The sequence below is a fragment of the Ailuropoda melanoleuca genome, chromosome 10 (genome assembly GCF_002007445.2).
Source record: "Ailuropoda melanoleuca isolate Jingjing chromosome 10, ASM200744v2, whole genome shotgun sequence".
NCBI classification, from domain to species: domain Eukaryota; kingdom Metazoa; phylum Chordata; class Mammalia; order Carnivora; family Ursidae; genus Ailuropoda; species Ailuropoda melanoleuca.
Window position 1 is genome coordinate 48,271,948 of NC_048227.1, and position 27,686 is coordinate 48,299,633.

Consider the following 27,686-nt stretch of genomic DNA (forward strand, 5'->3'; position numbering starts at 1 on the left):
AATATCTCCTAGTGTTATTTTCTTGTAGTGCTGTTTTATATGTTTTTTAGTTCCCCATTTGATGGTAAAAATTAAAGTAGAATCAGTAATTTCTGGGTTTTACAGGGTTCAGTGTACACCACAAACGTAAAAATAAATATGAGGACAGATAGGAGAAGATTTGTTAGAAATGTGATGATTTTTTAGTGGTTCTTGATTGGGCAGAAGGTCTTGAGTCTTTGGATCTAAGCAGTTGTCAGGAGGCGTTAGGATAAGTTGGTAACAACACCGACTTCGTGCCGTGCTCCAGATGTGAGCTGTCCGATATGGTCACCCTTAGTGACATGTGGCTTATTGGGCACTTGAAATGTGGCTAATCTGGATTGAGATGTGCTGTGTCAAATATACATTGGATTTTGAGGACCATATGAAAGAAAGAAGATAAAATACCTCCATAATTTGTATATTAATTTCACATTGAAATGATAATATCTGAGCTATGTTGAGTTAAATAAAATCTACATTAAGTTTACTTTCACTGTTTCTTTTTAGTTTTTAATGTGGCTACTGGAAAATTTAAAACTGCATATGTGACTCACATTGGGGGCTCTTGTTAGATTCTTTTGGACGGCTCCGGCTCTAGATTTCTTTTGATAAGTCATGTCTTTTCTTAGAAATGATTCCTCCAAAGAGATACCAAGAGATCACTGTGTTGGCGTACAGAAGGTTAGAGCTGTAAAATTGCCAGTTTAGCTAAGGACAGGAATTTTCCATATAATTCTGTCCCAGGCATAGATTGCATAGAGATTTGTCTGTGTGTGCGGTGTTCATTCCCACTGCCTGCCATCCATTGCCCCTCATGCTGGCCATGCAGAGCAGCTTGCCAGAACTGGGGGCCTCTTGGTAATCTCAGCATACTTGTTGCTTGCTCTCAACTGGATTGCTTCTGAAATGTGTCTTGAAAATGAAACTGCTTCAACAATAAGCTTCTTAATTATGTCATGGGTTCACCACGAGGGTATACAAACAGATCCTCAGCAGTAGCTAATTTTCCTTTAATTGTATCTCATTCTTATGTTGGACTATCCTATTTCGTATTCATGAAAGCTCTAACACATGTTAATCCATTACAGGTGGAGTAACTAACACGGCACAATATCAGAACAGACTCATGGTATATGAACCTAACCAGGTAAGAATCAGAGAAGAAAAACTCATTACCTTAATTAAAATGAATTTTAAAAGATTTCCACAGTAATTAGTAGTTGAAATGCCAAGTCTGTACACACACATGCATCTTAAACTTATATAGAGAAAAGGAAGCATCTGGATAAACTGTCTTGTGGTTGCTTTTTTTTTCCCCCTCACAAAATTTCAGCTCCTTTTGTTTTATGCGATACACAATGCTTAACTCTTTCAGAGTTTTGCATAATGTAGAAAAAAGGGGAGATAAGTTGATGAGCTAAATGCCCTTTATTTCCATTATCTTAAGTGGCTGTTCAGATTCAGCGGCATCCAAAGAGGATTTTGATTGACCTGTCGTGTGTCCTTTTAGAAGGCGTGTCATTCGAAGAGGGGGACATGCCTGTTGTTTCATTACTCCCAAATAAAATAATAACTTTTATTTAACTCAGTGTAGACAGAATGCCTTAGAGTGGTGTCTAGGACAGGTCTGAAGTAGAATTGTCTGAAAAGTGTGAGGAGGTTGTTCATCTAACGGCTGGTCCCTGAACTGGAAACATTTTGATGGTGTCTGTCCCTTCTGCCCACCTGCCATCCAGACTCAGTGAGTTTTTTTGTCCCCAAAGAAGAACTATTTTTATTCTCTTTTCCCTCTACCAAAATGTCTGTGGCCTTGGCAGATGTTTTCAGAATTTCACCATTTCTGTGGTTTTTGGTAATGTAAATATTTTTCATGATTATGAAAGTACTCCAAAATGATTTGATCTGGGGATTTAATATTCATCAGCCGGAGATAATGGAACATGAAACAGGTTGGCTTTGGCAGCCTGGGTCAGGATCGGCCACCAAATGTGTGTCCTGAATGACCTCGGTCGACGTGGTGTCTTTTTATTTCAACATTATTTGATTCTGAATTTAATGAAGGTGTTTCTCTCTTTGCAAGTGTGTTTCCTGATGTCATTAGAAGCTGTAGATTTCAGAGACCACATGTCCATGGGCCAGATGTCTCAAGAGGGATCATTAATTGCAGTTGCTTGAGTTCGGTGCACACGTGGTTAAAGAGGAAGAAGGTGTTAACATTTCTCAAATGAGTTCTGTTTCATGTTTGTACACACATGCTCTTTTTAAAAATTCTGCTGGCATATTGTTTACGGTGGGTACTGGCAAACAACACATCTGCTTGCATCTTGCTCGGAATCTCAATAACTCTATCATTCAGCCCTGGTGCTTATTTCTCTTCTAGGCCTTTGTGGAGAGTCGATAATGCCTGCCATCTGCCACAGAGCACATCGCTACCTGCCAACAGGCAGGCTGGGGTGACCTCTGCTTCCCCACTACTGATTAGTATTCACACGCTAGCTTATTAGGAATGACCCCACTAGGCCTCTCTGTTTCTTTGCCTTTGCAGTGGTTGGCGGCTCACCTGGCAGGCACGGCAGTGAAGGAAGCTAAAGATATAATCAGGGGATGCAGGCAGGCTTTACAAACCAGATGGCGTCCACAGTCCTGTGGCAGGGGACCGGACTGCTAATGCAAACGTTGATTCCTAATACCGGAATGGGTTGCCTCGTAGAAAGCACCTAAGGAAGGCATCATCAGAGTTTTGAGTTAAATCCACTCATGTGAAATGTATTGAAGACATTTCTTCACAGAATATCTGAAATAAAGGTCTGGCTATTTTATTAAAGAAGACATTTGATTGGAAAGAGATTCTTATGACATGTTTAAATAGGGGGAGCAGATAAATGCAAGCCTTTCCACCTGTACAAACCACTCTTTTTTTTAAGTCTATCTTTAAAAGAGAAATTAGAAATGAGCTAGTAGCTAGGCCTTCAGCGAATGGACCAATATTTATGTAAACTTTTTTTTTTTTTGCTTATTCCTTTAATGGCTTTGTGAATTGGTGAAATTCTACGTATTAAAAACATCATATGATCTTTTTATCGAAATCCAAATTTTTCTTGGCAAAAAGGAATCTGGGTTCTTCCTGTAGGTTAGTGTCTATGTACAAAGGAAATGTTTAGGCTTGCTTACCTGTCCATTGCTTAGTTAAGATTTAAAATTAAGGTCATATTTGATTTTCACCTAATTTTGCATTTTACATTAGATTTTTGAAAGGAACCATATTTAAGAGGAGTGGAGCATGTCTTTCTCATTACTGAGAATGACCTAGAACCAAATAGTGGAGGTTTCACCATTCCTGAAGTTGTATAAAATTTGGCCTTCTACCAAAACAAATGTATGCCTAGAAATAACTTTTCCCAGTTTGGTAGATGATGTGATTATAGATATGTTAAAAGGGGCTCATACAAAGGCAATATGGGACTTTGTTGTGAAACCAGATCTTTGCTCTTCCATTGATCTTGGGAGGTTAATTCTGGAAAGGACAACAAGAGTCACCCCAGCTCTAGCTAATGTAGAGGCCTTGGGTAACCAGTGATTACTATCACAATAATTTTTTAAAGTGTGTATTTGTTGGACATTATGTGGCACTCTTCTAAATGTTTTGTATTAACTGATTTAATCTTTACAACAAGCCTGTCAGGTACGGTATGACTCTCCGCACTTTACAGATGAAAAAACAGGCACAGAGAGCTTAAGTACATTGCCCAAGGTCACACAGAGATTATAAACTCAGGCATTCTGGATCGAGAGTCTCTTTTCTTAAATCATTATACCTAGCCATGTGCTTTCACTCTTAAGCAATTTGCATGAGTAAGTTCTCTCAATTGGGTGAGAGAACCATCATGAAAATTTCTATATTCTCATGTGCTCCCCTTATAAAATGGAAATGCCCTATAAAATGCAACTCAAACGAGAGGAAATGCCTTTGTACGTTGCAAAATAAAGTTGGAATATGTGGTTCTCGGGTAAGAAGCCCATACCTTTCAAAGTATGTAAGCAACATTCCAGTAGAATGTGCTAGGCAAACTAGAGTCCCAGCTACTAATGAGGCACTGCTGTTTTCTGCCGTGGAGGTCTCCTATTAACAAATTCACCTGAATTTCCTCCCCCCCCCCACCAGAATAAATGGATAAGCCGCAGCCCCATGCTGCAGAGAAGGGTTTACCATTCCATGGCTGCTGTTCAAAGAAAGCTTTACGTTCTTGGAGGCAATGACTTGGACTACAATAACGATCGGATCCTCGTGCGGCATATCGATTCTTATAACATAGACACTGACCAGTGGACGCGTTGCAGCTTCAACCTGTTGACTGGTAAATACCTTTGACTAAGTAAATCAGGAAAAGCAGAGATTCAAGAAATTGCTACACTTGTTTTCTTATCCATCTTCCGTGCATCCCTAAATATCAAGTGCGTGGTGACAGAACAACTTGTGTTTATTAACCAGAAAGGTGCACATTATTTATCTCACAAAATGTGACTCAGTCAAGTGGCTGAGCTGGTTTCTCAGGGTCTCTGTTACCTTTGTGCATCTTCTCACTTGGTTAGGAGAGGTATGTCAGTCCTTTCTTGTCAATAAATATTCACGTAGGAACTTTGAGACAATTAAGAGGAACCGGAGAAATAGTAACTCTTTACGAAGCAATTTATTTTTTTCTTTGTGCTTTTAGTCCTCTTTTATATATTTTGAAGTCAGGAGTCTGGTCTTCACTGTTACTGTCAAGTACGGTTTCTGGCTGTATTCTCCTAACAACTCAGTCTTAGAGCAGTTCTGTGGATAGGGGTTTGCTGGTGTTTCTGGCCACATAGCGGTTCAAGCATTTCCCAGGGCAAGACTAGGTATGGACCCTCCTCATCCGAAAAGGAAATAAAAGGAAAGCAGTGAACAATCTACCCCTAACATTTCTTTACGGAGTTGAAAACTTTCTCTCCCTTCTCGGCTTGTATTATAAACACCTAAAGGAGATCAGGTCCCTTCCAGGCTGCTCTACTAAATAGGAAAATCACAAACTCAAATGGTGGGCTGGATTGGCACCTGAGACATCTTAACAGGCTGAGTGGGCACTCCACCGCTTGCAGCTGTGCCCGCGAGGCAACAGCACGTGTGGAACCAGCGTGCGGGGCTTAGGTGCCTTGTGTGGAGCTGCTGTTTTTGTGAAAATGATCTTTGAGGCCCACCTACAAGTACTTAACCCACTCCGAACTGCTGTGGTGATACCTTAGCCCCTTGGTCCCTGGATCTGTGATTCTGTCCGCTGTAGGATCCAGCTTATTTATTACCGCAGTCAATCTGGTGTCAGCCCATCAATAAAAAGAGACTATCTCACTCTCTGATGGCCTCCAGGGAAGAATAGGTGGTAGTGAGTTATTCTGTCTTCTTTTTTCAAATGGGGTAGGCAGCTTTCATCATTTTGGCATGTCANTATTACCGCAGTCAATCCGGTGTCAGCCCATCAATAAAAAGAGACTATCTCACTCTCTGATGGCCTCCAGGGAAGAATAGGTGGTAGTGAGTTATTCTGTCTTCTTTTTTCAAATGGGGTAGGCAGCTTTCATCATTTTGGCATGTCAGTATCTAGAGACTACCCTGGCTGCTCCCAGATCGGGAACTTTAATATAGTCTTAGGACTGTTGTTTATGTAAAAAAAAAAAAAAAAAAAAAAAAGGGGGGGGGGGGGGGGGNAAAAAAGGGAGGGGGGAAGGGTAGTACCTTTATCAGTCTTTTCTGTCGTTTGTCTTTATTTGGGGGACACTGAGGGATTGGCTCTGTTTTATTGGCATCTGGGGGTTGCAGCTGTTACTTTACAAACGTGTACTTGCTTTAAAAGCCTTTATAGAGGTGTTTTGCTCTTTGAAAATATACCTTGTTTCCACTGCTTGTAAGTAATTGGCATACAACGTAGTGTAGAACTCTTATTTTGTTATTGCGTATTATTGCTGTATTTAATGCTGTATTTACCCACTTGGCTGGCTAGTAAGTGTTTTGGCTTGGTTCTGACCTGACACAAATTCATTCTCTGTGAAAGAGTGGTTAATTTTTCCCTCTGAGTGCTGGGAGGTGGTGATTAGTTGCTGCAAAAATCCTGTGGAGCAGACAAGTGTGCCACAGGGGGAAATTGTATCCCTCAGTGGCAAAAGGGTTAATTAAGACATGCAAGGAAATGGATTTATTTTTTCTTTTTATTCAATTCTCTTTACTTTAGGCCAAAATGAATCTGGAGTTGCTGTCCATAATGAGAGAATATATTTAGTTGGTGGATATTCGATTTGGACAAATGAGCCTCTGGCTTGTATCCAGGTGAGTGGTTGAAGTTCCTTTTGAAGTTTGTTCAAGTGGTTCAGTGAGGTTACTTTTTGCAGTGCTACCAAAGGAAGAGCTATTTACACGTAGAAGGAGGTTTGAGCTCTCTTTGTGCAGCTAGTTTAGCCGCTAAACTCCATCCTGCTTCCTAAAAATGTGCCTAAGAAATGTTGGAGCCCTCGTGAAAATAAAGATCAGGATGAGCTTTGAAAATAAATATAATAATAGCTTGGAAGTGGGGAAAGTGGCATACCTTTCCCTTTCTCATAAGCCAAAAAAATCTAGAAATTTTTGGTGATAGTACTGTCTTGCTCCCAGAACTTTACAAATGCCTCCTTCCCACCAGTTGCTTTGTTTTCTGTATCGCAATTTGTTCATTCCAATAAATCCCATCTACGAAGATGTTCTTCCCTCCTGGCAGAAGTTGTGTGCGGTAGTGGTTTATGGTTAGTCTGATGGAGAGAGCCTCTGCCCCCAAACGACAGCCCTGGCACATCAGCCTGTGAGTAGCCCAGGTGACGCAAGTTGCCAGCGGAGCTCTTTAGATCAGCAGTAGCTTTTCTTGATATACATATTCAAGGTCTTTTTATTTTTTATAATTGTTACCATAGTTGTTTCTCTGCTTTACATGCTCTCTGATAATGTATCGACATGTATTAGGCCTGATTTTTCTCTTGATCTCCAGAAGAATATATCCTTAAAAATTACTCTTATTATCTAACCTCAACCTTGGGGGAAGATTTTTAATCACTGCTTCATTATCTTTAATAGTCACAGGACTATTCAAAATTTTAATTTTTTTCAGTCACATCTCATAAGGTATATATATTTTCTCAAGAAATTTTTCCGTGTTTTCTCAGTTTTCAAAATTGTTAGCATATAGTTGTTTTGTTACTACTTAGTTATATCCCCCATTACATTCATAATATATATATTTTTTCCTCTTCTCTTGATTTGTCTTGCCAGAGGTTTGTCTGGGTAGTTAACATACTTAAGTAGATCTAAATCTGCAAGGGTAGCATAAATATGAACAACCTAATTATCAAACTGGTCCTGATGGATGTGAGTTCTGGATTCAATAGTTAGGATAGAGTGGATTTTTTCAGTTTATTGAGATATTAACATTTAATATTGTATTAGTTCAAGGTATACAAAAATGTTCTTTTATATATACATATAAATATACATATATACATATAAATATACATACATATGTACATATATATACATATATATGTATATATATTGCTAAATGATTACCAAAATAAGTTTAGTTTACATCCATAACTCCACATAGTTACAAAATGTTTTTCTGTTTGTGATGAGAACTTTTAAAATCTATTCTCCTAGCAACTATTTAATACAGTATTGGTAATTGTACATTACATCCCCAGGATTTATTTATCTAAGTGGAAGTTTGTATCTTCTTTTTTATTGAATTATATATGACATACAAGGTTCCAGTAGCTTCAGGGGCATAGCATAGTGATTCAACAAGTCTATGCATTATGCTGTGCTCACCCCAAGTGTTAACTACCATGTGTCACCGTACAATGTTATTACAATGTCATTGACCATATTCCCTATGCTGTGCCTTTTATTCCCGTGACTTATCCATTCCATAACTGGAAGACTGTATGTCCCACTTCCCTTCACCCATTTTGCCCATTCCACACATCCACCTTCCCGCTGGAAACCACCAATTTGTTCTTCGTATTTATGGGTCCCTTCTGCTTTGTATATTTATTTTTTTTAGATTCCACATATAAGTGAAATCATATAGTATATGTCTTTCTCTGTCTGACTTATTTCATTTAGCATAATATTCTCTGGTCCTTCCATGTCACGAGTGACAAGATCTCATTTTTTATGACTGGGTAATATTCCATTATGTATAATATAACATATATATATGTATAATCCATTTGTCTATCAGTGGACACTTGGGTTGCTTCCATATCTTGGCTATCATTGTAAATAATGCTGCATTAAACATAGGGGTATCTTTTTGAATTAGCATTTTTGTATTCTTTGGGTAAATACCCAGTAGTAGAATTTTTAGATCATATGGTATTTCTATTTTTAATTTTTTTGAGGAAGCTCCATACTGTTTCCACAGTGTTCACATCAACTTACATTCCCTACCAGCAGTGCATAAGGATTCCCTTTTCTCCACATCCCTGTCAATAGTCATTATTTCTTGTCTTTTTGATGCTAATCATTCTCTTTGGTGTGAGGTGATAGCTCATTGTGGTTCTGACGGGCATTTCTCTGATGATTAGTGATGTTGAGTGTCTTTTCATGTGTCTGTTGGCCATCTGTACATCTTTGTTGGAAAACTGTCCAGATTCATCATCCATTCATTTTTTAATCAAATTTTGGGGGGTTTTTTGGTGTTGAGTTGTGTAAGTTCCTTACATATTTTGCATATTAAGTCCTTATCAGATATATCATTTGTAAATATCTTTTCCCATTCACTGGGTTGCATTCCATTTTGACAGTTTTCTTCACTGTGCAAAAGCTTTTTACCTTGGTGTAGTCTCAATAGTTTATTTTTGGTTTTGTTCCCCTTGCCTGAGAAAACATATCTAAAAAAATGTTGCTAAGGCCAGTGTCTTAAGAGATTATTGCCTGTTTTCTTTTACGAGTTTTATGGTTTCAGGACACATGTTTACGTCTTTAGTGCATTTTGATTTTATTTTTTTGTGTGTGAGGTAAGAAAGTGGTCTAGTTTCATTTTTTTGCATGTAGCTGTGCAGTTTTTCAACACCATTGGACTGTTTTTTCTCCATTGTGTGTTCTTGCCTCCTTTGTCATAGATTAATTGACCTTGTGAGTGTGGGTTTATTTCTGGGTTCTCTATCCTGTTGCATTGATCTATATGTCTATTTTTGTGCCACTACAGACTATTTTGACTACTGTAGCTTTATAGTATATTTTAAAATTTAGGATTGTGATACCTCTAATCTTTCATAAAATTGCTTTTGCTTTTCAAAGTCTTTTGTGGTTCCATACAAATTTTAGTATTGTTGCTCTAGTTCTTTGAAAAATACTGTTGGTTTTTGATGGGATTGCATTGAATCTGTAGATTGCTTTGGGTAGTATGGACATTTTAATGATCTTAATTCTTCCAATCCATTAATATGGTATATCTTTCCATTTGTTTATATGTCCATCAATCTTCTTCATTAACATTTTATAGTTTTCAAAGTACAGGTCTTGCACCTTTCTGGTAAAGTTTATTTCTTGGTATTTTATTCCTTTTTGTGTAATTGTAAATGGAATTGTCTACTTAATTTCTGTTCTACTTTGTTATTAGTGGATAGAAATGCAAAAAAATTTTGTATATTAATTTTATATTCTGCAACCATACTGAATTTATCAATTTTAATAGTTTTTTGGTAGAGTCTTTAGGGTTTTCTACATACAGTATCATGTCATCTGCAAATAGTGATAGCTTAAATTCTTCCTTACCAACTTGGATGCCTTTTCTTTTTCTTTCCTAATTGCTGTGTCTAGGACTTCCATTATTATGTTGAATAGAAGTGACAAGAGTTAGCATCCTTGTTTTGATTCTTCAAGAGGAAAAGCTCTCATTTTTCCCCCATTGAGTATGATGTTAACTGTGGGTTTGTAATATATGGCCTTTATTATGTTGATATGTTCTCTAAATTCACTTTGTTGAGAGTTTTTATCATTAAGGGATATTGAATTTTGTCAAATGCTTGTTCTGCATCTATTGAGACGATCATATGATTTTTATCATTTGTTAACGTGGTGTATCATCTGATTGATTTACAAATATTGAATCATCCATGCATCCCCAGAATAAATCTCTCTTGATTATGATGAATTTTTTTTTATTGTAGAATTTGGTTTGCTAATCTTTTGGTGAGAATTTTTTTTTTTTTAAGATTTGTTTATTTTAGAGAGAGTGAGAAAGAGAAAGGGCATGAGCGGAGCAGAGGGAGAGGGAGAGAGAGAATCTCCAGCAGACTCCCCACCGAGTACAGAGCCTGAGATCATGAACAGAGCCAAAACCAAGAGTTGGGTGCTCAACTGACTGAGCCATCCAGGTGCCCCGTCTTTTGTTGAGAAATTTTGCAACTGTGTTCATCATGAATATTGGCTTGTAGTTTTCTTTCTTTGTTAGGGTCTTTATCTGGTTTTGATATCAGGATAATGCTGGCCTTCTAGAATATGTTTGGAAGGTTTCCTTCCTCTTCTACTTTTTAGAATAGTTTGAGGAGATTACTGATTAACTCTTCTTTAAATGTTTGGTAGAATTCACTTGTGAACTCATCTCCTCTTGGGCTTTTGGTTGTTGGGAATGTTTTCATTACTGATTTGATTTTGTTACTAGTAATTGGTCTGTTCCTGTTTTCTATTTCTTCCTGATTCAGTTTTGTAATATTGTATGTTACTAGGAATTTTCTGTTTCTTCTAGGTTGTCCAATTTGCTGGCATGTAATTTTTTATAGTAGTTTCTTATAATTTGCATTTCTGACTTTTGTAACTTCTCTTTTATTTTAAATTCTATTTTTTTCTTTATGAATCTGGCTAAAGGTCTATTCATTAACTTTTTGAGAACTTCCTCTTCATTTCATTGATCTTTTCTGTTTTTTTGGTCTCTCTTTCATTTATTTATGTTCTGACCTATTATTCTCTTCCTTCTAATAACATTGGGTTTTGTCTGTGCTTCTTTTTCTCTTTTAGGTGTAAGGTTATAATAGATTTTTCTTATTCTTGAGACTCCCTGTATCAGTATAAATTTCCCTCCTAGAACTGCTTTATCTGTGTCTAAAACTTTTTGGACTGTTGTGTTTTTATTTTCCTTTCTCTTCATGTATTTTTTCATTTCCTCTTTAATTTCATCATTGACCCATAGTTTGGGTGGTAGCATGTTGTTTAGCCTCTACATATTTGTGCTTTTTCTTGTAATTGATTTCTAATACTGTAGTGGTCAGAAAGATGCTTGATATGATTTCAGTCTTCTTAAAAATACTGAGACTTTTGTGGCCTATCCTGGGTCTATCCTGGGCCTAACATGTGATCTATCCTGGAGAATGTTCCATGAGCACTTAGAAAAAAATCTGGATTCTGTTGGTTTTGGATGGAATATTTTTTTGTATATCTGGTCTAATGTGTCATTCAAAGACCCTGTTTCCTTATTGATTTTCTGCCTGGATGATCTATCCATCGCTGTAAGTGGGAAGTTTAAAGTCCCCTACTATTATTTTATGATTCCCTGTATGTCTGTTAATATTTATTTTATGCATTTAGGTGCTCCAATATTGGGTTCATAGATAATTACATTTGTTATGTCTACTTATTTGACTAATTCCCTTTATCATTCTGTAATTCTCTTGCTTATCTCATTACAGTCTTTGTTTTAAAGTTAGCTTTGTCTGATATAACTATTACTTCCTGGTCTTTTTTTGCTTCTATTTGCATGTAATATCTTTTTTCTTCCCTTCACTCTCAGGCTGTATGTGTCTTAGGTTTGAAGTGAGTTTCTTATTGATGACACATAGGTGGGTTTTTTTCTTTTATTTTTTTCCAATCTATTCTGTCACTATGTGTCCTTTGATGCATACAGACCATTTATATTTAAAGTAATTATTGATAGATATGCATTTTGCCATTTTATTCATTCTCTTCTGGTTGCTTTTGTAATTCCTCTGTTACTTTATTTCTTGCTCTCTGTCCTTGTGATTGATGACTTTCTTTAATGTAATGCTTGGTTTTCTTTTTATTTTTTGTGTATCATAGGTTTTTGATTTTGTTTACTATGAGGTTCATATACACATCTTAAGTAAATAGCAGTTTATATTAAGTTGATAGTCACATAAGTTCAAACACCTCTTACAAGAACTTTAATTTTACTCCCCCTTCCACATTTTATGTTTATAGTTATCTTTTTATTTTGTGAGTCCCCTGAACTAAATTTTAAGATATTGTTGATTTTACTATTTTAGTGTTTTAACCTTCATATTAACTTTATTAGTGATTGCTCTACTGCCTTTACTGTATACTCAATATATTTTTTTCTTTCATGGTTTAATTATAATTATGGCCTCTTCCACTTAAAGAAGTCCTTTTAACATTTCTTGTAAGGCTGATTTGGTGATGATGAACTCTTAACTTTTGTTTGTCTGGAAAACTCTCTATCTCATCTCAATTTTGAATGATAACCTTGCCAGGTGGAGTATTCTTGGTTGTAGGTTTTTTTCTTTCAGTTCTTTGAATATATCATGCTACTCTCTTACTGCCTACAAAGTTTCTGCTGAAAAAATCAGCTGATAGCCTTCTGGGGTTTTCCTTGTACATAAATAGTTGCTTCTCCCTACCTGTTTTGGAAATTTGTTCTTTATTTTTAATCTTTGACATTTTAATTATTATGTGTCCTGGTGTTGACCTCCTTGGGTTCATCTTGTTTGAAACTTTTTCTGTTGCCTGGGCTTGGATATCTGTTTCCTTCTCCAGGTTAGGGAAGTATTCAGCTATTGTGTCTTTTTAAAAAAGATTCCTGCCCACTTTCTCTTCTTCTTTGGGATCACTATAAGGCGAATGTTTGTTCACTTGATGTCTCCAAGATCTCTTAACTATCCTCACTTCTTAAAATTCTTTTTTCTTCTGCTTATTTTGAGTGCTTCCCACTAACCTGTCTACCAGAATGCTGAGCATTTCCCCATCTGCTAATCTACTGTTGATTTCCTTTAGTATATATTTCTTTTAGTATATATTTCTTGGTCAGACATATATTTCTTTTCAGTTATTCTTCAACTCTGATTGGTCCTTTTTTATTTTATTTTTTTTTATTTTTTTTTTTTTATTTTTAAAAGATTTTATTTATTTATTTGACAGAGATAGAGACAGTCAGCGAGAGAGGGAACACAAGCAGGGNTGCTTCCCACTAACCTGTCTACCAGAATGCTGAGCATTTCCCCATCTGCTAATCTACTGTTGATTTCCTTTAGTATATATTTCTTTTAGTATATATTTCTTGGTCAGACATATATTTCTTTTCAGTTATTCTTCAACTCTGATTTGGTCCTTTTTTAATATTTTCTCTGTATTGAAGTTCTCACTGAGTTTATCCACTCTTCTCTCCAGTCCAGGGAGCATCTTTTTGACCATTATTTTGAACTCTTTATCAGGTAGATTGGTTATCTCTATTCTATTTAGTTCTTTTTCTGAGGTTTTGTCTTGTTCTTTTATTTGGAACATATTCTTCTGCCTCCTCATTTTGATTGACTTTTTGTATTTGTTCTTATGAATTAGGCAGAATAGTTACTTCTAAACTTGAAGGAGTAGTCTTATGTATGCTTGTGCCCTGTGTAGACTGTGTCTGCCTGGTGACTTTAGCTAGCTGGATGGAGCTGCAGCTGGTGTGGTCTGGGGGTTCCAGGACCCTCTGTGCTGGGATTGCCTTGTTGGGATGGCCTGAGCTGAGGTGGGCCTGGGTCAGGGCATTCCTGGGATTCTCTGCAGAGGGAGACATGGCTCAAGCTGAAGTGTGTGCATGGTGGGGGGTCCGAGTGCTCTCCTCACAGAGAGTGTTTTGACAGTATAGCTGAAGCTAAAGGGGGTGAAAGTCAGGGTGTCCCAGAGTGCTCCACACAGGGGTGCCTTGGTGGGGTGGCTGGAGGCAAGGCAGATGCAGTTGGTGACCTGGAACAGCTGGAGCCTAGGTGAGGCATGAGGGTATCCTGGCAAGTTATCTGGAGTTGAAGTGGTTTGGGCCTGGTGTTCTGCAGTGATGTGTACCTGTGTCACCTTGGCAAGATGGCTAGAGCTGTAATGAGTACTTACTAAGGATGTCTTAGTATGTGCTGCACTAGGGCTGCCTTGGTCAGACAGCTGCGGCTGGTGTGGGCTCAGCACCCAGGGCTCACTGGGACAGTATGGCAGCTAGGGGGCCAGACACTGCTTCTAACCACTCTATCAGATGAGATCAAACAGTTTTTATCTTTTTCTGACCTATTTCACTTACCATGATGCTGTTGAGGTCCCAGATTACCTTCTTTTTTATGGCTGGATATTATTCCATTGTATGTGTGCACACGTGTGTATAATCACATTTTCTTTATCCATTCATTCATTAATAGACACTTAGGTTGTTTGTATGTCTTGGCTGTTTATAAATAATGCTGTAGTGAACATGGGGACACAGACATCTTTTCAAGACAATGATTTCATTTCCTTTAGCTATATAGCCAGAAGCGGAATTTTGGATCATGTGGTAGTTTTATTTTTAGTTTTTTGAGGAAACCTCCATACTGTTTTCTACAGTGGCTGTACCAATTTATATTTCTCACAACAGTGTACTAGGGTTTCCTTTTCTCCATATCCTCACCAACACTTATTTCTTATCTTTTGGATGACAGCTATTCTAACAGGTGTGAGGCAGTATCTCATTGTGGCTTTGATTACTGTTTCCCCAATGATCAGTGATGTTGAGTACCCTTTGGAAAAATGTCTTTTCAGAACCTCTGTTCCTTTTTTAAGCAGAATTTTTCCCTGTGAGTTCTTTATAGTGTTTTAGATATCAATCCCTTATCAGATATATGATATTCAAATATATTCTCCCATTTGGTACTTTGTCTTTTCATTTTGATGATAGTTTCCTTTGGTGTGTAGAAGATTTTTAGTTTCATGTAGTCCTACTTATTTATTTTTGCTTTTTTTTGCCTTTGATTTTGGTGTTAAATCCAAAAAAATCATTGCCAAGACCAATGACAAGGGGTTTACCCATGTTTTCTTCTAGGACTTTTATGGTTTCATGTCTTATGTTCAGTCTTTCATCCATTTTGAGTTGAGTGTGTGTGTGTGTGTATGGTGGAAGATAAGGGTCCAATTTTATCGTTTTGCATGTGGCTGTCCAGTTTTTCCAACACTTTTTATTGAACAGACTATTCTTTCTCTCACTTGTTTATTCTTGTCTCCTTTGTCGTAATTTAATTGATCATATATGTGTGGCTTTACTTCTGGGCTGTCTTGTTTTGTTCCATTGATCTATGTGTCTGTTTCTATACTTATGCCACACTTTTTAAATTTGCTATAACTTTGTAATATATTTGAAATCAGAAAGCGTGGTGACTTAGTTCTGCTTTCTCAAGATTGCTTTGAATATTTGGGGTCTTTTGTAGTTCCATACAAATTTGAGCTGTTTCTTTTCTTTTTCTGTGAAAAATGCCATTGGAATTATGATAGGGATTGCATTGCTTTCAGTAGTATGGACATTTTAATAATAATAATTTCCTCAATCAATGAGCACAGAATATCTTTCTATTTATTTCTGTCATCTTAAATTCTTTCACCAATGTCTGATAGTTTCCAGTGTACAGATCTTTCTCCTCTTTGGTTCAGTTTATTCCTAGGGATTTTATTCTTTTTGCTACAATGATAAATGGGATTGCTTTCTTAATTTCTCTTTCTGATAGTTTGCTGTTAGTGTATAGAAATGCAACTGATTTTCGTATATTTGTTTTGTATCTTATATCTTTACTGAATTTATTAGCACTAACAGGTTTTTGGTGGAGTCATTAGAGTTTTCTACATATAATATCATGTCATCTGCAAATGAAAACAGTTTTATATCTTCCTTTCTGATTTGGATGTCTTTTATTTCTTGTATAATTGCTGTGGTTAGGATTTCCAGTATAATGTTGAATAAAAGTGGCAAGAGTGGGCATCCTTGTCAAGTTCCTAATCTTAAAGGAAAAGCTTTTAGCTTTTCACTGTTAATTATGATGTTAGCTGTGGTCTTGTTTTATATGCCTTTTATTATGTTGAGGTATATTCCTTATATGCCCAGTTTTTAAAGAGTTTTTATCATGAATGAATGTTGAATTTTGTCAAGCACGTTTTTTGCATCTAATAGATCATTATTTGATTTTATCCTTCACTTTTCACATTGGTTGATTTGCATGTGTTGAACCACCCTTGTGTTGCTGGACTCAATCCCATAATATACAACGCTTTTAATGTATTGTTGAATTTGGTGTGCTAATATTTTCTTGAATTTTTAGCATCTATATTCATCAGGGATATTGGACTGTAATTTTCTCTAGTGTGCTTGTGTGGTTTTGGTATTAGGGTAATGCTGTACTTGTAAAACAAGTATGGGAATGTTCCCTTTTATTTTTTAGGAGCAGTTAAGGATTGGTATTAATTCTTCTTTAAATATTTGGTGGCATTCGCCAGTGAAGCATCTGATCCTGAATTTTTCTTTGTTGGTTTTTGATTACTGATTCATTCTCTTTATTAGTAATTGCTCTGTTCAGATTTCCTATTTCTTCATAATTTAGCCGTGTTGAATTGTATGTTTCTAGGAATCCATTTATTTTAGGTTGTCAAATTTGGTGTATAATTGTCATAATAGCTTTTTATGATTCTTTGTATGGTATTTTTTGTAATTCTTCCTCTTTATTTCTAATTTTATTTGAGTTCTCTTTTTCCCTTGGTAGGTCTAGCCACAGATTTGTCTACTTCGTTTATCTTTTCAAAAAAGGCAGCTTAGTTTTACTGACCTTTGTTATTTTTGGTCTTTATTTCTATCCTAATCTTTGTTATTTACATTCTTTTACTAACTTTGGGCTTACTTTGTTCTTCCTTTTTTAGATCCTTGACCTGTAAAGTTAGATTGGGTGGTCTTTTTCTTTCTTTTTTCTTAATTTAGGCATTTGTCATTATGAGCTGTCCTCTTAGAACTGCTTTAGCTGCATCCCATAAATTTTGGAATGCTGTATTTCCGTTTTCATTTGTCTTATAATTTCTGATTTTCTTTGACCCACTGGTTTTTCAGTAACATGTTGTTTAATCAAATATTTGTGAATTTTTCCGTTTTCTTCTTGTAATTTCTAGTTTCATACCATTGTGGTTGGAAAAGATGCTTCGTATGACTTCTATCTTCTTAAATTTATTAAGAGATGTTTTGTGTTCTATATGATCTATCCTGGAGAATGTTCCAGATTATATTTTTCTTAAATGTACATGGAAAATTTATAAAAACCAATCAGGTACTACAATTAAGAGAACATTATTATGTTTCAAATATTAAGCATTACATAGATCATAATCTGTAACTACAATGCAATTAGGTAAATCTTAACAAAAAGTTACATAAATCCCTATATATTTGGAAATAATTCAACACATTGCTACATAATGTATGGGCTAAAGAAGTCATGATGGAAGTTTAAAAAATAGCCACAATGGAGTGATAATGAAAATACACAGCAAAGTTTATGGGGTAGATAAAGCTTAATAAGTTAGAAAATGAATCAATAATAAACTCAAAGTAGAAGGGGAGAGACAAAAAAAAATGAGAGGAAACTACTGAACTAGGAGACAATAATACAGTAGAAAAAATATTAAAGCCACATGTTCTTTTAAAAAGCATGACATTTTTTGAGTGTGTTTTAGTTAATTGAAGGGTGCCTTGGACTACAACTTGGGCCTATTTTTTTTTTTTATAACAATTTTCTCTTAAGGAGTGTGTCTGATCTTCTGTCTAAGCATTAATGAGTCAGTCTTCACTGACTATAGGGTTTCTTTTTGTTCTTACCTTCGAGAATTGTAAAAAATTCAACTGGGCAACAGGTAGTGCTCTGTAATGCTGGAACCCTGGTTTTTAAGTAACTTTGGGATCCTTCACTTGACTGCATGCACAGTGGAAGCAAGTTTGGCTTTATTATAAAGTTGCACATTTTAAATATATGCATGGATCTTTCCTACTAATAAAAATTGTAAAATAGCTCAGGAAATAGTAATCAAGTTAGAATGATAACTGGTTATATACACTAATTAACTCCTCATGACTTTGGAGTGTTCTCAAACAAATCTTTCTTCAAAAGATGATGAGGGTGTGTGTGTTTATTTTAAACCATGGAACATACTCTAGAGTAGTCTGAGGATGAAGGTGATTCTGAAAGAGGCAATTTGTAAATATTTTAGTCAAGAACTGTATTAGTGGAAGGAATTCTGCCTCGAAGATTGGACAATATTCTAAATACTGACTTTATCAAAATATTTTAATTCCTGTATAATTAACATACAGTGTTATATTCGGTCCAGGTTTACCATATAGTGATTCACCAGTTCTATACATTACTTAGTGCTCATTGTGATACGTGTACTCTTAATCCCCTTCACCTATTTCACCCATCCCCCTGTGTACTTTCCCTCTGGTAATAATTAGTTTGTTCTCTAAGTTAAGAGTCTGTTTTTTGGTTGGTCTTTTTTTTTTTTCTTCTCTTTTTTGTTTCTTAAATACTATATATGACTGAAATCATATGATATTTTTATCTGACTTATTTCACTTGTCACTATACTTTCTAGATCCATTGATGTTGTTGCAAATTGCAAGATTTCATTCTTTTTTTATGGCTGAGTAAAAGTCCATTCTGTATATATACCACACCTTCTTTATTCATCTAATAGTGGACACTTAGGCTGCTTCCATAATTTGGCTATTATAAATAAGGCTGCAATAAACACTGGGGTGCATATATCTTTTTGAATTAGTGTTTTCATATTTTTTGGGTAAATACCCAGTAGTGGAATTACAGGATCATATGGTAATTCTCTTAATTTTTTTGAGGAACCTCTATACTGTTTTCCACAGTGGCTGCATCAGTTTGCATTCCCATTAACAGTGCACAGGGTTCTTTTTCTCCACATTCTCACCAAAAGTTGTTGTTTTGTGTTTTTTATTTTAGGCATTCTGACAGGTGTGAGGTCATAGCTCATTGTGGCTTTGATTTGCATTTCCCTGATGATGAGTAATGTTGAGTGTCTCTTCTTCTTTTTTTTTTTTAATTTTAAGATTTTATTTATTTATTTGACAGAGACAGCCACCGAAAGAGGGAACACAAGCAGGGGGAGTAGGAAAGGAAGAAGCAGGCTCCCAGCGGAGCAGGGAGCCCGATGCGGAGCTCGATCCCAGGACCCTGGGATCATGACCTGAGCCGAAGGCAGACGCTTAATGACTGAGCCACCCAGGTGCCCCTTGAGTGTCTTTTCATGTGTCTGTTGGCCTTCTCTGTGTCATCTTTGGAGAAATGACTGCTCTTGGGGTGCCTGGGTGGCTCAGTTAGGTGTCCAACTCTTGATTTCAGCTCAGGTCATGATCTCGGGGTCCTGGGATCAAGGCCAACATCAGGGCTCTGAGCTCAGTGGGGAGTCTGCTTGAGGATTCTATTCTTCTCCCTCTGCCCCTCCCCCTGCTTGTGCACACTCTTTCTCTTTCTCTAAAATAAATAAATAAATCTTTAAAAAAACAAAGAAGTGTCTGTTCATGTCCTCTGCCTATTTTTTAATCGGATGATTGTTTCTGGGTATTAAGATGTAGAAGTTCTTTATATATGTTGGATGCTAATATATTATCAGATATGTCATTTGCAAATATCTTCTCCCATTTGGTGTATTGTCTTTCAGTTTTGTTGATTGTTTGCTTTGCTGCGCAGAAACTTTTTATTTTGATGTAGTCCTAATAGTTTATTTTTGCTTTTGTCTCCCTTACTTAGGGGACCTACCTAGTAAAATGTTGCTATGGCTGATGTCAGAGAAATTACTGCCTGTCCTCTCTTCTAGGATTTGTATGGTTTTATGTCTCACATTTAGATTTTTAGTCCATTTTGAGGGTTTTTTTGTGTGTGTTTGGTATAAGAAAGTGGTCCAGTTTCATTCTTTTGCACATAGGTGTCCTGTTTTCCCAACACCATTTGTTGAAGACCGTCATTTTCCTGTTGCATATTTTTTTAAAAGATTTTATTTATTTATTTGACAGAGAGATATACAGCGAGAGAGGGAACACAAGCAGGGGGAGTGGGAGAGGAAGAAGCAGGCTCCCAGCAGAGCATGGAGCCCNTGTCATTTTCCTGTTGCATATTTTTTTAAAAGATTTTATTTATTTATTTGACAAGAGAGATATACAGCGAGAGAGGGAACACAAGCAGGGGGAGTGGGAGAGGAAGAAGCAGGCTCCCAGCAGAGCATGGAGCCCGATGCGGGGCTCAATCCCAGGATCCTGGGATTGAGCATGGAGCCCGATGCGGGGCTCAATCCCAGGATCCTGGGATCATGCCCTGGGCCGAAGGCAGATGCTTAACGACTGAGCCACCCAGGAGCCCCTCTGTTGCATATTCTTGCCTACTTTGTCAAAGATTAAATGACCACGTAATCATAGGTTTATTCCTGGGCTCTATATTCTAGTCCATTGATCTATGTGTCCATTTTTGTGCCAGTATCACACTGTTTTTATCACTATAGCTTTGTAGTATATCTTGAAATCTGAGATTGTGATTCATCCAGTTTTTGCTCTTATTTTCAAGATATCTTTGGCTATTCATGATCTTTTGTGGTTCCATATAAATGTTAGGATTACTTGTTCTAGTTTTGTGAAAAATGCTGTTGAAATTTTGATAAGGATCATATTAAATCTGTGGATTGCTTTGGGTAGTATGGACATTTTAACAATATTTGTACTCCCATTCCATGAGCATAGAATCTTTCCATTTGTTTGTGTCATCTTCAATTTCCTTCATCAATGTTTTATAGTTTTCAGTGGACCAGTCTTTTACCTCCTTGGTTAAGTTTATTCTTAGGTATTTTATTATTTTTGATGCAATTGTAAATGAGACTGTGAATATTGAACCACTCTTGCCTCCCAGGAATAAATCTCACTTGATCGCGGTGATTGATATTTTTAATGTATTGTTGGATTTGTTCTAATATTTTATTGAGGATTTTTGCATCTATGTACATCAGAGATATTGACCTGCAATTCTCTTTTTCTGTAGTGTCTTTATCTGGTTTGGTATCAAAGTAATGCTGGTCTCCTAGAATGAATTTAGAACTTTCCTTCCTCTACTTTTTGGAATAGCTTGAGAAGAATAGTGTTAATTCTTAAATGTTTGGTAGAATCGACCTGTGAAGCTCTCTGGCCCTGGAATTTTGTTTGTTGGAAGTTTTTTGGATTACTGATTCAATTTAAGTGCTTGTAATCAGTCAGTTTAAATTTCCTATTTCTTCCTGATCCAGTTTTGGGAGGTTATATGTATCTAGGAATTTATCCATTTCTTCTAGGTTGTCCAGTTTGTTAGTATATAATTTTTCATAATATCCTCTTATAATCCTTTGTATTTCTGTGGTGTTGGTTTAATTTTTCATTTTTAATTTCTGATTTTGTTTGAGCCCTCTCTCTTTCTTTGTTTTAGGAGTCTGGCTAAAATTTTATCAATTTTGTTGATCTTTACAAAGAACCAACTTCTGGCTTCATTGTTTTTTTTTTGTTTTTGTTTTTTGTTTTGTTTTGTTTTTAGTGTCTATTTATTTCTGCTTTCATCTTTATTATTTCCTTCCTTGTTCTGGTTTTGAGTTTTGTTTCTTCTTTTTCTAGCTCCTTTAAATGTAAAATTAGGTTATTTGAGATTTTTTTCTCACTTCATGAGGTAGGCCTGTATTCCTATAAACTTCCTTCTTAGCACAGTATTTGCTATATCCCAAAGATTTTGGACCATTTTGTTATCATTTTCATTTGTTTCCATGTATTTCTTTTTTAAAGTAAGCTCTACATCCAATGTGGGGCTTGAACTCATGACCCCAAGAGTTGTGTGCTTTACTGACTAAGCCAGCCATGCATCCCCTAATGTATTTTTTTATTTCTTCTGTGATTTCTGCTTGTCCCATTCATTGTTTAGTAACATGTTATTTAAGTTCCATGTATTTATGTTCCTTCCAAATTTTTCCCATGGTTGGTTTCTAGTATTACAGAGTTCTAGTTAAAAAAACAAAAACAAAACAACAGCATAGTATGATTTCAATCTTTTAAATTTATTGAGACTTGTTTTGTGGCTTAACATGTGATTTGTTCTGTGGAATGCTCCATGTGCCCTTGAAAAGAATGTGTATTCTGCTGTTTTAGGATGGAATGTTTTGAATGTATCTGTTAGATCCAATTCGTCCAATGTATCATTCAAAGCCACTGTTTCCTTATTGCTTTTCTGTTTGGATGATCTGTAGTTTGGCATAAGTGTGTTAAAGTCCCCTGTATTATTACTGTTGTATTGTTAATTACTTCCTTTATATTTGTTATTAGCTGCTTTATGTATTTGGGTGCTCCCATGTTGGGTGCATCAATATTGTTATAAATTCTGTTGTCTTTATGATTTTGTGAGGTCATTCTTCATCTCTTGTTGAAGAGTTTGTTTTCAAGTTTATTTTCCCTGACATAAGTATTGCTACTCTGGCTTTCTTTTCATTTCCATTTGCATGATAATGCTTTTCCATCCCTCCACTTTAGTCCACATGAGTCTTTAGGTGTGAAATTACTTCCTTGTAGGGGTATTTTTTAATCCACTCCATCACCTGTGTCTTTTGATTGGAGAGTTTAGTCCATTCACATTCAAAGTAATTATTGGCAGGTATATACTTATTGCCATTTTGTTACTTATTTATGATTATTTTTCTAGTTCTTCCCTGTTCCTTTCTTTTGCTCTCTTCTTTCATGGTTTGTTGGCTTTCTTTAGTGATGTACTTGGATTCCTTTCTCTTTATTTTTTGCATATCTATTACTGGTTTTTTATTTGTAGTCATCATTATGTTTATATATAACATCTTATGCAGTCTAAATTCATTTGATGGTCACTTAAGTTTGAACCCACTTTAAAAGCACACTGTTTTTACTTCTCTCTCCCCTACATTTTAGATACATGTTGGCCTACTTCACCTCCTCCTTTTTACTTTGCGAATCTCTTGACTGATTTTTTATAGATATACTTAATTTTACTTTTGTGTTTCCTATTTTTTACTCTTGCTTATGTCTTTCCTTTCTATTCAGATAGTCCCTTTTAATATTTCTTGTAAAACGATCAAGTGGGCATGAATTCCTTTAACTTTGTTTGGAGAACTCTTTATTTTTCCTTCTATACTGAATGATAGCCCTACTGGAGAGAGTATTCTTGGCTGCAGCTTTTTTTCTTTTAGCACTTTGAATGTATCATGCCATTCTCTTCTGGCTTGCAAAGTTTGTGCTGAAAAATCAGCTCATAGCCTTATGGGTTTTTCTTGTAACTGTTCTCTTTTCTCTTGCTTTTAAAATTCTCTATCACTGCTTTTTGCCATTTTAATTACTGTGCCTTTTGGTATGTACCTCCTTGGGTTGAATTTGTTGGGGGCTCTCTGTGGCTCCTGGATCTGTATTTCTGTTTCCTTCACCAGATATGGGAAGTTTTCAGCTATTATTTCTTTAAATCAATTTTCTGTCCTCTTTTCTCTCTCTTCTCCTTCTGGGATCCCTTTAATGTGAATGTTATTAAGCTTGATAGTGTTCCTGAGTTTCCTTAATCTAGTCTAATTTTTTATTGTTTTTTCTCTCTTGTTCAGTTTGATTGCTTTCCATCTCTCTGTTCCCTAGGTCACTGAACTGTTCTTTTGATTCCTGTAGTCTACTATTTTATTCCATTGAGTGTGTGTTTTAATGTGAGTATTGAGTTCAACTCTGTTTATGTTTTCTCTTTATTGAGGGTCTCATGGAGGTCTTCCACTCTTTTCTCAAGTCAAGTATCTTTATGACATTACTTTAAATTCTTTATGAGGCATATTATATCTGTTTCACTTAGGTCTCTTGCTGTGGTTTTCTCTTGTTCTTCCATTTGGGACATATTCCTCTGTCTCTTCCTTTTGCCTAACTCTGTGTTTCTTTCTTTCTTTCTTTCTTTCTTTTTTTTAAAGATTTTATTTATTTATTTGACAGAGATACAGACAGCCAGTGAGAGAGGGAACACAAGCAGGGGGAGTGGGAGAGGAAGGCAGGCTCATAGCGGAGGAGCCTGATGTGGGCCTCGATCCCATAATGCCGGGATCACGACCTGAGCTGAAGGCAGACGCTTAACCGCTGTACCACCCAGGCGCCCCACTCTGTGTTTCTTTGTGTTAGGAAAGTCAGCTATGTCTCCTGCTCTTGAGAGTAGTGGCCTTCTGAAGAAGAGGCTCCATGCTGCCCTGTAGTGTAATATTGCCTGTTCACCAGAACCTGGCACTTAATGGGACATCTCCTGTGTGTGTTGCATATGCCTTATTCTTGTGGCTGAGCTACATTTGCCTCTAGCCCTCAGTGGCTCTCTTTGCCTGTTGTAGGCAGTGCTTTGTCCCTATGTTGTTACTGGGTCAGTCAGGGGTCGCTNCAATGGGACATCTCCTGTGTGTGTTGCATATGCCTTATTCTTGTGGCTGAGCTACATTTGCCTCTAGCCCTCAGTGGCTCTCTTTGCCTGTTGTAGGCAGTGCTTTGTCCCTATGTTGTTACTGGGTCAGTCAGGGGTCGCTTTGAGTTTGAGTTGGGTCAGGTCAGGCTTTTATCAGAGCACAGTGTCACTGGACTGCAGGGTGCTCTTCCTGTGTTGTTTCCTGAGAAGCTTTTGTTGGTGGTTGGGGTGTACAATCAGACCAGATGTCTAATCCCAGCCCACTGCTAGGGCCATAGTTGAACTGGTTTGTGTGGTTTTAGTCCCCCCTCCCCAGGGCAGGAGTGGTGGTGCAGAGAAGGTGCTGGGCTGTTGCTGACCCCTGTTGGGGGCTGCTTGCATACTGTCACACTTGTGGCACCACTTTCGATAGACTTTCATTGAGGATGTGTTGGAGGAAGGGCATCCACAGGAGAATGGGAGGTGGGAATGTTGGTGGTGCATGTGATGTTAGCAAGGTTTGCACGTTCTGGTTTGGGAGGAAGTCTGTAGCCACTTTAGAAAACTCCTGCTGAAGCCAAGATGTAGGGTCTGGGTTTGCAGGAGAGTACAGTGGAGGAAAGAGCTCCTAGCAAGCTAGATGGAGACTCTTTATGCTGGGATGATTCTTGCCAGGTGTCTGTGTATCTAGGCTGGAGGGCAGGGGGGGTAAATGGCACTGCCAGCTCTTTTGTTCTTAGAGAAATCTCCCAAAGATCTCTGCCCCCCCAGCAGTTGCTCACATCTCTATCTCATATACCCCAAGCATCTTTAAAACTGCTGTTTCTATACTGTATCTCAGTGGGGCTGTTATGCTGTATCTTTAAGGGTGGAGACTCCATTTCCTATCACCATCCTGTTCTCCCAAAGCTGAGCCTGCTGTTTTATAAAGTTCTAGATGTTAAACCCCACTAATTTTAAGAACTCAAGAAGTGAAGCCTCACTAGCTTTCAAAGCCAAATGTTATGGGGGATCTAACTTCCAAGTGCAGGTCCCCTATGCCTGGGTTACCTGGTGTGGGGGTCTGCTACTTTCCCCTCTTGTGCTTACAGCATTGCTTCTACCTGCAGACAGTCCTGCATGTTAGTTTGGCTCCCACCCACATCTCCACCCTTCCTTCCCTCTTCTCTGTGGCCTTTTGTCTACATTTACCTGTTGAGAGTCTTTGGTCATTTTCTGGGTTATTTACATTGATGTGGGTATTATCTAGGTGTACCCATGGGACAAAGTGAACCTAGGATCCTCTTAGTCTGCAATCTTCCCCAAAGGCTTAATATATTTGCTTTCTTAGAAAGCCAGAATTATGGTTAGATCTGTGTTCCAACAACCATTTTGATTTACAAAATCAATCATTTTGAAAATGTGTTTATTCCCATGGCTGGCACAGTGGTCCTACACTGAACATATAAATTTAAAAAGGCTTTTAGGAGCCTTTACTGTTTAGGGGTAATAAGTGTCCATATAAACATTTGGATCGTGACTTAAATAGATGTTTGGAATAGAAGTCTTCCTGGATTATACACTCATCATATATCATGTTTCATTTTAGTTATTGACAATTGATTATAGGTTGTATTATCATTCTTTCTGAACTGTAGCTGCACAATCGAATACCTGCTTACTTTATGCATAACTAAGGAACTATTTATTTTGGTTAAATAACAGTGATATATTGATTGTTGGAGAGGCTACTTATATGTTCAGAGGCAAGCTGCTTCTTTACTGCTTGCAGGAAGAATATCCATCAGAGAAGCTAGATGAGAGACTGGAATAGTGTTTATGAGAAAATGGTGATTAGACAGTAGAAATTCCTAAGTACAAACCAACAGGTTGAAAAGTACACGGTAATGTGGTGGAGAAGATAGTAAATATGCTAAAAATATCAAAGTTTAAATTTTTAATTAGTCACAGATTTATATAATTCTTGGATTCTAAGGGCATGGCTAAGATTAATGAAGATCATACTTAAATAGTTGAGAGATGTTGGTCCTTTAACATCCAGGACTAAAGTCATTTTTTGCTCTTGAAAATACCAGAAAATAACCAGTTTCTTTAGGCTGCCCCTTATGAACTTTTTTTCTTTATTATGATATGTTAGTCACCATACAGTGCATCATTAGTTTTTGATGTAGTGATCCATGATTCATTGTTTGCGTATAACACCCAGTGTTCCATGCAATACGTGCCCTCCTTTATACCCATCACCTGGCTTGCCCATCCCCCCCCAAACCCTTCAGTTTCCTAGAGTCCATAGTCTCTTGTGGTTCATTTCCCCTTCTGTTTAGCGCCCCCCCTTCATTTTTCCCTTCCTTCTCCTACCGATCTCCCTGCTATTCCTTGTGTTCCACAAACGAGTGAAACCATATGATAATTGTCTTTCTCTGCTTGACTTATTTCACTTAGCATAATCTCCTCCAGTCCCATCCACGTTGACAAATGTTGGGTAATCATTCTTCCTGATGGCTGAGTAATATTCCATTGTATATATGGACCACATCTTCTTTATCCATTCATCTGTTGAAGGGCATCTCAGCTCCTTCCACAGTTTGGCTATTGTCGACAATGCTGCTATGAACATTGGGGTGCATATGGCCCTTCTCTTCACTACATCTGTATCTTTGGGGTAAATACCCAGTAATGCAATGGCTGGGTCATAGGGTAGCTCTATTTTTAGCTTTTTGAGGGACCTCCACACTGTTTTCCAAAGTGGCTGTACCAACTTGCATTCCCACCAACAGTGTAAAAGGGTTCCCCTTTCTCTACATCCTCTCCAACATTTGTTGTTTCTTGCCTTGTCAATTTTTTGCAATTCTAACTGGCATAAGGTAGTATCTCAGTGTGGTTTTGATTTGAATTTCCCTGATGGCTAATGATTTTGAACATTTTTCCATGTTTCTGTTAACCATTTGTATGTCTTCTTTGGAAAAGTGTCTGTTCATACCTTCTGCCCATTTTTTTAATCATTTGTTTCTTGGGTATTGAATTTGAGAAGTTCTTTATAGATCTTGGATACCAGCCTTTTATCTGTAGTGTCATTTGCAAATATCTTCTCCCATTCCATGGGTTGCCTCTTTGTTTTGTTGACTGTT

General features: G+C 37.0%; 1 protein-coding gene across 18 annotated transcripts in view; it reads left to right on the top strand.

Annotated features, from left to right (window-relative positions):
- Positions 1-27,686, top strand: part of KLHL32 (kelch like family member 32) — a 254,933-nt gene that overhangs the window by 206,061 nt on the left and 21,186 nt on the right. For 11 of the 18 annotated variants that reach the window (XM_034670849.1, XM_034670848.1, XM_034670851.1 and 8 more), the window contains 3 exons: positions 1,113-1,171; positions 4,187-4,379; positions 6,270-6,364. In XM_034670849.1, the coding sequence (XP_034526740.1) occupies positions 1,113-1,171; positions 4,187-4,379; positions 6,270-6,364 (347 nt within the window). Of the gene's footprint in view, positions 1-1,112; positions 4,380-6,269; positions 6,365-27,686 lie in introns of those variants that run through there. The other 7 variants (XR_004628578.1, XM_034670856.1, XR_004628576.1 and 4 more) reach the window with 6 other exon arrangements.